Below are 14,581 nucleotides of genomic sequence, written 5' to 3'. Positions count from 1 at the left end.
CAAGAGGGATAGAAGAGGGACCAAAGTCCTCAGCTGTCCCTACAAGTCCCAAAGTTCTTTATCTCTCTCTCAGGAAAATGGATTATTAAAAATACCTTTTTGAGAAATATAAAAAAAATACACACAAAGACTGAATGGGGGCTTTAATGCCACATTCTCTAAGATAAATATTTTTATTATTTAATTTTTTATTTTACCGTTATTTTACCAGGTAAGTTGACTGAGAACACGTTCTCATTTGCAGCATCGACCTGGGGAATAGTTACAGGGGAGAGGAGGGGGATGAATGAGCCAATTGTAAACTATCCATCACATATGTAAACAACAGATCACGCTTAACAACATATCACTCGATTAACAACATATAACACTCGATTAAAACCCCCCACAAAAAACAGAGTCAGAGTAAAAAAAAAAAAGACTATTTAATCACAGTGTGTGTACATAATCTTCATAAAAACAGACACACTCCATATTCAATTCATATCTTGGGATTTTAAAACATAAAACATACAAATGTGTATTTGAGTAGGTTTTCTCCAATTTGATTTCATATAGAAATAAGGGCATAAACAAAACCACAAAGCACCAATTTTCAGTAAAAGATGAGACAAGTGTGAGAGCAATGTGTGTGTTACGTCATGAATTGTAAGTATGTGAAATATCGCTCTCCACACTGGGAGCATAGGTAAGGCTTCTCCGCTGAGAGGGTAACCTCGGTCTTTCAGATGCCTAAACTGGGTAAATATCTTTCTACACTGAGAGCATTCATAACATTTCTCTCTCGTGTGGATTCTTTCATGTGATTTCAGTTGCCTTAACCAGGTAAATGTAATTTCACACTGGGAGCCATGGAAAGGCTTTTCTCGTGTGTCTTTGCTCATGAATTTTCAGGAAGCCTGATGAGGTACTATTTCCACACAGATCAGTGATGTGGCTTTTCTCCTGTGTGTCCACTCATGTGATTTCAGGTTACTTAAGCGGTTAAAACGCCTTCCACACTGGGAACATTGGTAGGGCTTCTCTCCGGTGTGTGTTCTCTCATGCTCTTTCAGTTGCCTTAATGTGCTGAAATTCTTTTCACATTGGAAACAGTGGTAAGGCTTTTCCCCTGTGTGTACTCTTTCATGTTCCTTCAGGTTACTTAGCCGCTTAAAAGTATTACCACATAGAGGGCATTTATGAGGCTTATCTCCTGTGTGTATTATCTCATGTGATTTCAGGCAACTTAACCGTTTACATCTCTTTCCACACTGGGAGCATTGGTAAGGCTTTTCTCCTGTGTGTATTCTATTATGTATTTTCAGGCTCCCTAGCTGGGTAAAACTCTTTCCACACTGGGAACATTGGTAGGGCTTCTCTCCGGTGTGTGTTCTCTCATGCGCTTTCAGTTGCCTTGACCAGCTAAAACTCTCTTCACAATGGATACAGTGGTAAGGCTTTTCCCCTGTGTGTACTCTCTTATGGTCCTTCAAGTTACTTAACCGCTTAAAAGTATTACCACATTGAGGGCATTTGTGAGGCTTATCTCCTGTGTGTATTATCTCATGTGATTTCAGGCAACTTAACTGTGAAAATCTCTTTACACACTGGGAGCATTGGTAAGGCTTCTCTCCTGTGTGTATTCTATTATGTATTTTCAGGCTCTCTAACAGGGCAAAACTCTTTCCACATTGGGAACATTGGTAGGGCCTCTCTCCAGTGTGTATTCTTCCATGCACCTTCAGTGTCCGTAATTGGGTAAAACTTTTTCCACACTGGGAGCAGTGGTGTCGTCTTGCTGGTTCAGACGTCTCTGGTTCCTCTGAGTCTGGTCTCTCTCCTGGCAAAGACAGAGTGTTTATTTTAACAGAGAGATCAGGATTGTATTCACTAGAAACTAAACGCAAGCAAACAGGCCGAGATGGAAAGGGACGACTAGCGGAACTTGTACAATAAGAAATGCTCGTTTCTGCTTTCCATTGCAAAACATTTTGCTACAGTGTGCACAAATGAATACGACCCTGAATGAAACCTCCACATGATAAAACTGTATTCCTGTGAGGTTGAATATCAGATCCCTCAATAACATGAGGCCAAGTTAATCACTAGGACAAATACAAGCAGTACAACAGCTGGAAACCAAGTCTCATCTAGAAAAGTAAGCCCCCTTCCTCCCCCCACACTCGTTGTAGCTTTAAAGGAGGACTGAGCGCAGCGATTCCACATGTGTTTTCTGGTGCTCATTATAAAAAAAATGTGTTTTGGGTCTTGGGGATGTGGTTGGGGGTGTGGTTTCAATGTGGGAGTGTTATGTTACAAATCATACCCTAGCAGTTACTGTTGTTTGTTGCTCCAACTTCACCATAGCAACAAGATAGCCACGACCACTTCCTCAAAATAGGCTAGTCAGAATGAATCTAAGATAGATCAAGAAATCTGTCATTCATTTTTGCTAAGGTCTTCGTCACGTAATTTTACATCCAGCTAAGATGTTTGGTGCAGTATTTCTCATGTTAAAAAATGTGCATGGAAAACTAGTCAGTGCAGTGCATACAGTAAGTATCAAGTCAGCTGCGGACTGATTTCTGAGAACACGTTTATAACATCACCAGCAAGCTGTCAAACTACTGTTAATAAAGCACAAGCTGCTACACGCTGTTTATCAGTGCCTTGCTAGCTAGCTAAATTCACTGTTTATCAGTGTCTTGCTAGCTAGCTAAATTCACTGTTTATCAGTGCCTTGCTAGCTAGCTACATTCACTGTTTATTAGTGCCTTGCTAGTGTAACGGATGTGAAATGGCTAGCTAGTTAGCGGGTGCGCGCTAGTAGCATTTCAATCAGTTACGTCACTTGCTCTGAGACTTAAGTAGTGTTGCCCCTTGCTTTGCAAGGGCCGCGGCTTTTGTGGAGCGATGGGTAACGACGCTTCATGGGTGACTGTTGATGTGTGCAGAGGGTCCCTGGTTCGCGCCCGTGTCGGGGCGAGGGGACGACGTAAAGTTACTACTGTTACACTAGCTAGCTAAATTCACTGTTTATCAGTGCCTTGCTAGCTAGCTAAATTCACTGTTTATCAGTGCCTTGCCAGCTAGCTAAATTCACTGTTTATCAGTGCTTTGCTAGCTAGCTAAATTCACTGTTTATCAGTGCTTTGCTAGCTAGCTAAATTCACTGTTTATCAGTGCCTTGCTAGCTAGCTAAATTCCAATGTTGTTTGTAAATGAAGCTAGAAAGTAGGTAGACACATTGAGTAGCCATGCCACAATCAGCTTATCAAGTCACTGGCGTCAGACACATTTAGTTATTTACAACTTTCTCACTATATCTATTAACCAGAGTGAGAGTCTGTCTGGCAGTGTTTCATTGCGAACAATTTTACAAAACAGGCAGCCGGACACAAAATGGTCACGAATGGGTTTTAGAATGTTGGAATATTGACAAGTGGCAGTTGTGAGCGATTGTATGTTGCCCCTCTAAGTTTACTGTGTTGTCTGTCATCACCTTAAAACCAAGCGTTTGTACTATTTTCAGTTGCACTCTCTCTGTTTCTCTCTGATACATATTTCCACCCACAACTTACTTATTTTCACCAGGTCATGCTTTTTTTAGCCATGGCTAAATCATTGAAACCAAGCCCAAACTCTTAACCAATACTCTTCCTCTTTAGGATGGTCTATTTAAAAAGGACCCTTCCCTTTGCTTTTGAATGGCACTGGAGGCGGAGAAATAGCCATAAGTGCTCACTCTAAAACAGTCGCAGACTCAAGGTAATAAATATAATTGCCGCCAGCCAAATTGAACGTTATACATGTTTTTTGTTTTTTTAAACATAGCAAAATAATGCTTTCATTAATGAATGGACATACCTGTCACTGTTAATGCATTCAACCTGTCAGTCTATAGGTACATGTGCATCATTTAGCGGAATGAAATTGCAGCATGTGTATTTTCTTTAGTCGTCAAGTATCTTATCACACAGCATACAGAGCCTATGAACGGAATATCACCTGTCAGACAGCACCAAGTATCTCATCACACAGCATACAGAGCCTATGAACGGAATGTCACCTGTCAGACAGCACCAAGTATCTTATCACACAGCATACAGAGCCTATGAACGGAATGTCACCTGTCAGACAGCACCAAGTATCTTATCACACAGCATACAGAGCCTATGAACGGAATGTCACCTGTCAGACAGCACCAAGTATCTTATCACACAGCATACAGAGCCTATGAACGGAATATCACCTGTCAGACAGCACCAAGTATCTTATCACACAGCATACAGAGCCTATGAACGGAATATCACCTGTCAGACAGCACCAGAGCTGCTGCTGAGAGCCTGCTTCAGCTCTTTAAACAGCTTGTTGCTGCTGGAGTGAACCATCTGCTTTAATAAGCCCAGACACTGCCAGCTTGTCGCTGCTGGAGTGAACCATCTGATTTAATAAGCCCAGACACTGCCAGCTTGTCGCTGCTGGAGTGAACCATCTGCTTTAATAAGCCCAGACACTGCCAGCTTGTCGCTGCTGGAGTGAACCATCTGCTTTAATAAGCCCAGACACTGCCAGCTTGTCGCTGCTGGAGTGAACCATCTGCTTTAATAAGCCCAGACACTGCCAGCTTGTTGCTGCTGGAGTGAACCATCTGCTTTAATAAGCCCAGACACTGCCAGCTTGTAGCTGCTGGAGTGAACCATCTGCTTTAATAAGCCCAGACACTGCGCAACAATTCTAAATGCAATCACATGTAAAAAAATATATATATAAAAAGAAAAAGATCTACAATTTGTATTTCTCAACTGGTAATTGAAGTGCACCTCCCATTCGCCATTTAAGTGCATAACCAACGGTAGGCAGACTTGCAATGTGAGCTGGAGGCAGTATGCATTTTGAAAACATACACCTAATTGTTTGAAACCCAAACGTTTTACTTCATATTATATAGGCTGTCTTACTTTGCTTCAAAGTAGCTGAGCCAAAATCGGAAAATAGATACGTGGGATCAATTAGGCCTATTTTATTGGTTCTCATTGGTCAGCATTTGTCTCCTGTTCTACTGTCTTTCGTTGTCCAGAAGCCAAAGGCACAATCCTAGTCATATTAGTAACCCACGTATCTTTAGATTTCCCTCTCTTTCTAAAATCCTGACGGAGATTAAAATATATATCTGTCACATGTAGAACCGCGAGCATCAGGTGAGCTGTTTAAAATGGTGTTTTCCCGCAAATTGCATTTTGGCAAATGTTTGAAAATAACCTTTTATTGGCTGCTTCATTACAGGAGTTGCATGTTCTGTTAATTTGTATTAGCATAATCCTAATCTAAATATGATTTCTGTCATTCTGAGCATCGTGGGTGGACGCTCCAATTGGTTACACCACCCAATGCATATGGGTCCGAAAAATTTCTCAAGTGACCAGTAAGTTCAAAATATTCACGGTCACGTTGTCTGGCGCCACATTTTCCTAACTGAAACAAATGTTTGAAAAGGATGTTTAATTGGCTGCTTCATTACAGGAGTTGCATGTTCTGTTAATATTAATTACCATAATCATAATCTAAATATGATTTCTGTAATGGCCACGTTCACAATTATCCTTAAGTTACATATATTGGAATTCAGGGTTAATTTTAAAAGTTTAAGTCGGAAATTACATGTATTTTGGCCATTACAGAGTAGGAGGGAAAGTCTCAAAAAAGGCTTTTCAGTCAATCATATTTCATGTCTATTTGAAAGAGCTCTCAGAGCTTGTTTCTCCACTCACAGCTGTCCCCCAGTGTTAGTTATAACATGGATAGCCATTTCGAAGGAAAGGCTTGGCTGAACACAAAAACTCTACATTTTTTAAAGATTGTGATCGCCATTATTAATTCAGAGAGGAAAACAACCGGACGCTACACCCTCCGCCGTGGGCGCTACACCCTCCGCCGTGGACGCTACACCCTCCGCCGTGGACGCTACACCCTCCGCCGTGGGCGCTACACCCTCCGCCGTGGGCGCTACACCCTCCGCCGTGGGCGCTACACCCTCCGCCGTGGGCGCTACACCCTCCGCCGTGGGCGCTACACCCTCCGCCGTGGGCGCTACACCCTCCGCCGTGGGCGCTACACCCTCCGCCGTGGACGCTACACCCTCCGCCGTGGACGCTACACCCTCCGCCGTGGACGCTACACCCTCCGCCGTGGACGCTACACCCTCCGCCGTGGACGCTACACCCTCCGCCGTGGACGCTACACCCTCCGCCGTGGACGCTACACCCTCCGCCGTGGACGCTACACCCTCCGCCGTGGACGCTACACCCTCCGCCGTGGACGCTACACCCTCCGCCGTGGACGCTACACCCTCCGCCGTGGACGCTACACCCTTCGTTGTGGACGCTACACCCTTCGTTGTGGACGCTACACCCTTCGTTGTGGACGCTACACCCTCCGCCGTGGACGCTACACCCTCCGCCGTGGACGCTACACCCTTCGTTGTGGACGCTACACCCTTCGTTGTGGACGCTACACCCTTCGTTGTGGACGCTACACCCTCCGCCGTGGACGCTACACCCTTCGTCGTGGACGCTACACCCTTCGTTGTGGACGCTACACCCTTCGTTGTGGACGCTACACCCTTCGTTGTGGACGCTACACCCTCCGTTGTGGACGCTACACCCTTCGTTATGGATGTTACAGATGGACAGACATTCAGATCTTAAATATTTCTTGATTTAAAATCTATCATAACACATTTGTTTACATTTGGAATGTTCAGTAGTAGTACCTTAGGTTTGCATAATTCTAGGTAGGGCTGGGCTATATGGCCTAAAAATCACATTAAAAAAACATTTAATTTATGGGTGTTTTATTATATCCAGTCACTGGTCAGTTTATTAGGTACACCACCTTGTTCACAAAAATGGATCGCTCCTACAGACAGTGAGTCACGTGGCCGTGGCTTGCTATATAAAGCAGGCAGACCGGCATCAATGAATTCAGTTATTGTTCAATTGAACGTTAGGATGGGAAAACGAGTGACCTAAGAGACTTTGAGCGAGGTATGGTCATCAGTGCCAGGCGGGCCGGATCCAGTGTCTCAGAAACAGCCGCCCTCCTGGGTTTTTCATGCATGACAGCATCTAGGGTTTACAATAGAATGGTGTGACAAACAAAATCCAGTCAGCGGCAGTCCTTTGTGGGCGAAAAAAAGCTTGTTAATGATGTCAAAGGGTGGCAGGTAGCCTCGTGGTTAGAGCGTTGGACTAGTAACCCAGGTGTCAGTGGGCGGCAGGTAGTCTCGTGGTTAGAGCGTTGGACTAGTAACCCAGGTGTCAGTGGGCGGCAGGTAGTCTCGTGGTTAGAGCGTTGGACTAGTTACCCAGGTGTAAGTGGGCGGCAGGTAGCCTCGTGGTTAGAGCGTTGGACTAGTAACCCAGGTGTTAGTGGGCGGCAGGTAGCCTAGTGGTTAGAGCGTTGGACTAGTAACCCAGGTGTCAGTGGGCAGCAGGTAGCCTCGTGGTTAGAGAGTTGGACTAGTAACCCAGGTGTTAGTGGGCGGCAGGTAGCCTAGTGGTTAGAGCGTTGGACTAGTAACCCAGGTGTCAGTGGGCAGCAGGTAGCCTAGTGGTTAGAGCGTTGGACTAGTAACCCAGGTGTTAGGGGGCGGCAGGTAGCCTAGTGGTTAGAGCGTTGGACTAGTAACCCAGGTGTTAGGGGGCGGCAGGTAGTCTCGTGGTTAGAGCGTTGGACTAGTAACCCAGGTGTTAGGGGGCGGCAGGTAGCCTAGTGGTTAGAGCGTTGGACTAGTAACCCAGGTGTCAGTGGGCAGCAGGTAGTCTCGTGGTTAGAGCGTTGGACTAGTAACCCAGGTGTCAGTGGGCGGCAGGTAGTCTCGTGGTTAGAGCGTTGGACTAGTAACCCAGGTGTAAGTGGGCGGCAGGTAGCCTCGTGGTTAGAGCGTTGGACTAGTAACCCAGGTGTTAGTGGGCGGCAGGTAGTTTCGTGGTTAGAGCGTTGGACTAGTAACCCAGGTGTCAGTGGGCGGCAGGTAGCCTCGTGGTTAGAGCGTTGGACTAGTCACCCAGGTGTCAGTGGGCGGCAGGTAGTCTCGTGGTTAGAGCGTTGGACTAGTAACCCAGGTGTCAGTGGGCGGCAGGTAGTCTCGTGGTTAGAGCGTTGGACTAGTAACCCAGGTGTCAGGGGGCGGCAGGTAGCCTCGTGGTTAGAGCGTTGGACTAGTAACCCAGGTGTCAGTGGGCGGCAGGTAGCCTCGTGGTTAGAGCGTTGGACTAGTAACCCAGGTGTCAGTGGGCGGCAGGTAGCCTCGTGGTTAGAGCGTTGGACTAGTAACCCAGGTGTTAGGGGGCAGCAGGTAGTCTCGTGGTTAGAGCGTTGGACTAGTAACCCAGGTGTCAGGGGGCGGCAGGTAGTCTCGTGGTTAGAGCGTTGGACTAGTAACCCAGGTGTAAGTGGGCGGCAGGTAGTCTCGTGGTTAGAGCATTGGACTAGTAACCCAGGTGTCAGGGGGCGGCAGGTAGCCTCGTGGTTAGAGCGTTGGACTAGTAACCCAGGTGTAAGAGGGCGGCAGGTAGCCTAGTGGTTAGAGAGTTGGACTAGTAACCCAGGTGTCAGTGGGCGGCAGGTAGTCTCGTGGTTAGAGCGTTGGACTAGTAACCCAGGTGTTAGGGGGCGGCAGGTAGCCTCGTGGTTAGAGCGTTGGACTAGTAACCCAGGTGTTAGGGGGCAGCAGGTAGTCTCGTGGTTAGAGCGTTGGACTAGTAACCCAGGTGTCAGTGGGCGGCAGGTAGCCTCGTGGTTAGAGCGTTGGACTAGTAACCCAGGTGTCAGTGGGCGGCAGGTAGTCTCGTGGTTAGAGCGTTGGACTAGTAACCCAGGTGTCAGTGGGCGGCAGGTAGTCTCGTGGTTAGAGCGTTGGACTAGTAACCCAGGTGTCAGTGGGCGGCAGGTAGCCTCGTGGTTAGAGCGTTGGACTAGTAACCCAGGTGTCAGTGGGCGGCAGGTAGTCTCGTGGTTAGAGCGTTGGACTAGTAACCCAGGTGTCAGTGGGCAGCAGGTAGCCTCGTGGTTAGAGCGTTGGACTAGTAACCCAGGTGTAAGAGGGCGGCAGGTAGCCTCGTGGTTAGAGCGTTGGACTAGTAACAGAAAGGTTGCAAGATCGAATCCCCGAGATGATAAGGTAAAAATCTGTCATTCTGCACCTGAACAAGTCAGTTAACCTACTGTTCTCCGGTAGGCCGTCATTGTAAATAAGAGTTTGTTCTTAACTGACTTGCCTCGTTGATGAGGTCAAAGGAGAATGGCAAGAATTGTGCAAGCTAATAGGCGGGCGACAAAGAACGGCATCTCAGAATGCACAACTGGTCGATCCTTGTCATGGATAGACTATTGCAGCAGACAACCACACTGGGTTCCATTCTTATCAGCTAAGAACAAGAAGAAGCGGCTAGCATAGACCCATAGACCTCCAGTCATTGTGCTATAGGTATCTGCTAGCATAGACCCATAGACTTCCAGTCATTGTGCTATAGGTATCTGCTAGCATAGACCCATAGACTTCCAGTCATTGTGCTAAAGGTATCTGCTAGCATAGACCCATAGACTTCCAGTCATTGTGCTATAGGTATCGGCTAGCATTGACCCATAGACTTCCGGTCATTGTGCTAAAGGTATCTGCTAGCATAGACCCATAGACTTCCAGTCATTGTGCTATAGGTATCGGCTAGCATTGACCCATAGACTTCCGGTCATTTTATTCCTGCTGGTTAGCAACTTCCTTCAAACTACTCGCAGAGACATACAGATTATAGCCACGAGTTCATCTGACTATAAATAAAGGGCCTCATTGCCAAAGGGCCTCATTGCCAAAATCACGAAGTATCCCTTTAAGAATAATTATTTATGTGGTTTCATTTTGAAATGAACTTAATTTGTGCATTTCTCAAGTTGACCTTCCCACATAATCGGCCAGACTTTTGCTAATATGTTAATTCTCCGCAAAAAGCTTGTCGATTTCATGTAACATAAAGCTTCTATTTGTTTTATTTCGCCAATATTTAGAATTCCGATTTCCTTGGTATACTCTGCCCAAGGGGTACTACAGACAAACATCAAACATTGAATTTATATTTTGTCTGTGATTTTGCGTGCAAATGTAATGTCCATAACGCTGGAATCACCCATAACTTCAGGAGAATGACCCTTTAAAATATCAGTTCAACATATCAGTTCAACAGAAATACATATTCAGGGGCATCAGTTCAACAACTCCAGAGTTTGTGCCCCTTTTTTAAAGACAATACTCACTGGTGTTAATCAGATCTCCATTTTGCTCTTCTTCCTCCTCCAATGTGACAGTGATCTCCCCCTCCTCCTTCACTCCAAAAACGTCTTCCTCCTCTTTCACCGTGACAGTCGTCTCCTCTTTCACTGTAAAAACGGCACCCTCTTGTTTATCTTCCCCCTCCTCTTTCACTGTAACAGCCTCATCATTTACTTCTTGTTTAACTGTGACAGCCTCCTCCTCCCTCTCCTCTTTCACGAGAGCGTTCCTCTCCGTCCAGCAGTCGTCCTCTTTAGCAGAGGAGTAGTAGCTTTTTGAACTCATCATCGGGGATGTTAGCATTAGCGATTAGCCAGTGCTACTGCTACCTTAACCAGACAGCTAGCTGACGTATATTCGATATTAAAAGGGGTAACTAGTAGATACGAAAGAAATGTGTTTATTAAAACCCAGTGGCTAATAATCACCGAAAGCTTTTTGAAGTCATTGTCGGGGATGTTAGCTAGTTAGCATTAGCGACTAACCTATAGCTACTGCTACCTTAACCAGACAGCTAGCTGACTAACACCAACGTAAATGTGCTATTAAAAGGGGTAACTAGTAGATACGACAGACGTGTGTTTAAAACAGTGGCAATTAATCACCGAAAGCGTATAAAGAGCTCACATCTTCCTGCTACGTCGGCTAGCAAAGCTACCGAGGTCGCTGCTGTGGTTGTTGAAGAAACTTCCCGTCCATTAGATCATACGTCACAATGGCAGCATTGCCTGAAATACGTCATTCGCCATCTGCTGATTAGAATGGGTAACGCAGTTTAGGAAAATACGATGCATTTTATTTTCAGACTAAAAGTTTACTTCCCATTTATTTCATTACAGAGTGATGTGAAGTGCTTCTTTCTCCCTCTTCAATCCATTTTGCTCTTGACCTTACAAAGGCACCCTTTGATCCGTATAAAGCTGTTCTAATTCTAGTTGTAAAGACTTGAATACAGACTCTTCTTCAGATAGATTATCTTTTTTTAGAAAACTGTCAAGCTTGCTCATCAGCTCTTTTTCTCTGTTCTTTAAGTGCATCAACTCTTTGGCACGTTTAATGGCTACCACTCTGACTTTATATTTGAAAAATGTCCATCTACTTCCATGGCCCAAGTCTTTTCTTGCAAAAATATCTTTGGCAAACGATTTAATGTTTTCAATGAGAGTAGTATCTTTAAGAAGTGTGTTGTTTAAATTCCAATATCCTCGAGTATCTTTAGATTTTTTAGTAGCTTGTAAATTCAGGGAAATCAAGTGATGATCAGAAAAGGGAGCCAACTGATAATCTACATCTATAACAAATTGTAACAAAAAGGGGGAAATTAGGAATAAATAAATTCTAGATTTACGTGACATAGTTTTGTTGGTCCAGGTATAACCCTTTGCATCCGGATTGAAATAACACCAGGCATCCTCAACATAGAGATCCTTGCATAATGTAGTGATGATATTGCTATTTTGAAGGCTTTGACTCGTTCTAGGAGGAAAACGATCAACAGATGCATCAGGTGTTCCATTAAAATCCCCTGAAATAATTAGAAAAGCCTCTGAGTATTTGTTGCTTAAATCCTGTAGTTTCCTGGTAAATTGGGTAAAAGGGGTCTTATTTTGGATCATGTGAGTTATGTCCATATACATTACAGATGATGAAAATAGCATTGTCAAGTTTAACAGTTACTATACCCATCTCCCACCCTGTGAAGATGTGGATTCTAGAACGTCACCTTTAAACTTGTGAATAAGTGTCAAAACATCAGCAGAATGATTTGATCCATGACTTAAATAAGCCATGTCTCCCCATTGTGATTTCCAAAATTTCAAATCACTTTCACCCGAATGAGTTTCCTGAAGAAGGACATAATCTGCATTATTGCGTTTACAATATTACAATAAGGCTTTCCTTTCTGTAAGTTCTCTCAAACCCCGAGCATTCAGACTAACGATATTGAGTGAGTTGAAAACGAACTCCTGCATTAAAAAAAGAAAGAACACAAACTAGATATCAGAAGTAGTAATGTGAACAATAAAACAAACAGTGAACCTTTAGAGGATTACTCCAACGGAAAACTACGCTCAGCTGAGGTAGCGGTGGTTAACAGTATAACAAATCTATTTACTTCCTTTTTTTTAGTTGGCAAGTGTTCATCAGTTGTAGTTCGAACGGTACATTTACTCGTGGCAGTACATTAACTGTACTCTTGGCACTTCCTCTCACAGCGACGCCATCTTGACTTCCCTGAGATGGCGATGTGAGTACTATAGGTGATGCTTCTTGCGTGACGTGTAATCTAGTGGACGGGACAGGAGGCTTCTTCAACAGCGACAACAGATTCAACTACGCAGTAGCTTGCAATCGAAAATAAACCGAAACATTGAACCGTTTAAGACCAACCTTGTGTATATTACTCTTTGTGTTTTGAACATAATTTTGTTTGCCTATCATCTAATTAATTTAATCGTAATTTGCTTGTTAAATTAGCAAATGTGTTTCATTGATACTGCACTAGGCTAATCTCCCGGAGCATGAGCTCACTAAACTCGACGGAGAAAGAATCTCTGGTGAAAGGAGAGGAAGAAGCTTTCAGGATGAAAAAGGAGGAAGAGGAGGCTATCACATTGAAAGAAGAAGAGAATGATATTACAGTGAAAGAGGTTGTCAAAGTGGAAGAGGAGGTAGAAGCTTTCAGAATTAAAAAGGAGGAAGATGCCGTAACATTGAAAGAAGAGAATGTAGTGAAAGAAGAGGAAGAACCTTTTAGAGTAAAAGAGGAAGAGGAGGCTATCTCAATAAAAGAGGAGGAAGACGTTTTGGGAGTGAAAGAGGAGGAGACTGAAGATCCGATTAACCCTAGTGAGTATTGTCTTAAAAACAGGGACACTATTCAGTTCTTGAAATAATGCTTTTATTTTAAAGGGGCATTCTACTGAAGTTCTACACTGTCGGAATTGTTTAAGGGCCAATGTGCCTTTGGTACATATTTTTAGGACTTTTAAATGGTTTTTATTGCATTCCCCACGTGGTCTATATTAAAGTGCACTTGATCTAGTATAACAGGCTTTTAAAATTCAATATCGGTGCATCATTTCTACTTAAAATATCAAATGGACTTAAAAGGAACCCATTTTAGTGAACGACCCTTTTACATTGAATTAATCACAAACAATATTAAAAAAGCATAATTGAGTTGGTCTATTTAGGTCCTTTTTAGACATATTAATACCTTATGTAAGACCCTATGGTTGGAATAGAAGATCATAAGTTGACTGTCTGTTTGATGTTCTCATTCACACAGGAGAGAGACACGACTATTGTGGATCCTCTGGGGAGCATCAACAACATCCTGATGCTGACGAGGCAGAGAAGAGTCTCTCCAGATCAGAACACCAGATGGTGCAACTTGGTTTGGTCTAGCATACAGCTTGCTCTATCGGGATCTGGGCTGCATTTCTGTAAAGCACTTTATGTCAACCGTGACATCTGCATCCATAATGATATGTGTCTGTGTCCCCTCTTTATGGTTACTAGGACAACGCTAGCCCTTCCTCCCTCCCGGAGTCCCTGTATCGTGCCTCTCCCAGTAGCGCCTTACTGCAGGGTATAAAGAGGTTGTCTGTGCTGCTGGTGGACTGCAGGAAAACAACGGGGCTGAGTGGAACTGTGAGAGGAGGAGAAGAGAAGAAAGGATCAGATTTGACACATCAAAGTAAGTACTGTAGTTTAGTTTGAACAAATACAACAGATCTGCCCACTGGTATGAATTAAATCAAAATACAAATCAAATTTGATTTGTCACATGCAATAAATACAACAGCTGTAGACCTTACAGTGAAATGCTGACTTACAAGCCCTTAACCAAAAATGCAGTTTTAAGAAAAATAAGTGTTAAGTAAAAAACAGATAAGTAAAAAGAAGAAAAATAACAAATATTTAAAGGACAGCAGTAAAACAACAGTATCGAGACTGTATACAGGAGGTGCCGGTACAGAGTCAATGTGCGGGGCACAGGTTAGTCAAGGAAAAATACTACTCCTATTACAGAGCATGTGGTAAAGATTCATATGGCACCCATTGTTGGAGGACTGTAACATCTAATGATGAGACATTATGGAGTCTTGAAGGAGGACTGGAGCATCTAATGATGAAACATGATGGAGTCATAAAGGAGGACTGTAGCATCTAATGATGAAACATTATGGAGTCTTAAAGGAGGACTGTAGCATCTGATGATGAAACATTATGGAGTCTTAAAGGAGGACTGTAGCATCTGATGAT

General features: G+C 44.0%; 1 protein-coding gene and 1 pseudogene across 1 annotated transcript in view; one reads left to right on the top strand and one right to left on the bottom strand.

The window, feature by feature from the left end:
- LOC129839907 (zinc finger protein 239-like) overlaps positions 1-10,612 on the bottom strand; it is a 20,886-nt gene extending 10,274 nt beyond the window's left edge. The window contains exons 1-2 of the mRNA XM_055907621.1: positions 10,294-10,612; positions 413-1,822 (exon numbers count right to left, since the gene is read on the bottom strand). Coding sequence (XP_055763596.1) covers positions 891-1,822; positions 10,294-10,612 — 1,251 coding nt within the window. The 3' untranslated portion in view covers positions 413-890. Of the gene's footprint in view, positions 1,823-10,293 lie in introns of the transcript that reaches the window.
- Positions 10,613-12,526: 1,914 nt separating this feature from the next.
- Positions 12,527-14,581, top strand: part of LOC129839210 (zinc finger protein 91-like) — a 52,530-nt pseudogene continuing 50,475 nt past the window's right edge.

This window comes from Salvelinus fontinalis, chromosome 40 (assembly GCF_029448725.1).
Source record: "Salvelinus fontinalis isolate EN_2023a chromosome 40, ASM2944872v1, whole genome shotgun sequence".
NCBI classification, from domain to species: domain Eukaryota; kingdom Metazoa; phylum Chordata; class Actinopteri; order Salmoniformes; family Salmonidae; genus Salvelinus; species Salvelinus fontinalis.
Note: the sequence above shows the minus strand (reverse complement) of the source record. Positions and strands in the feature narration are given on the sequence as shown.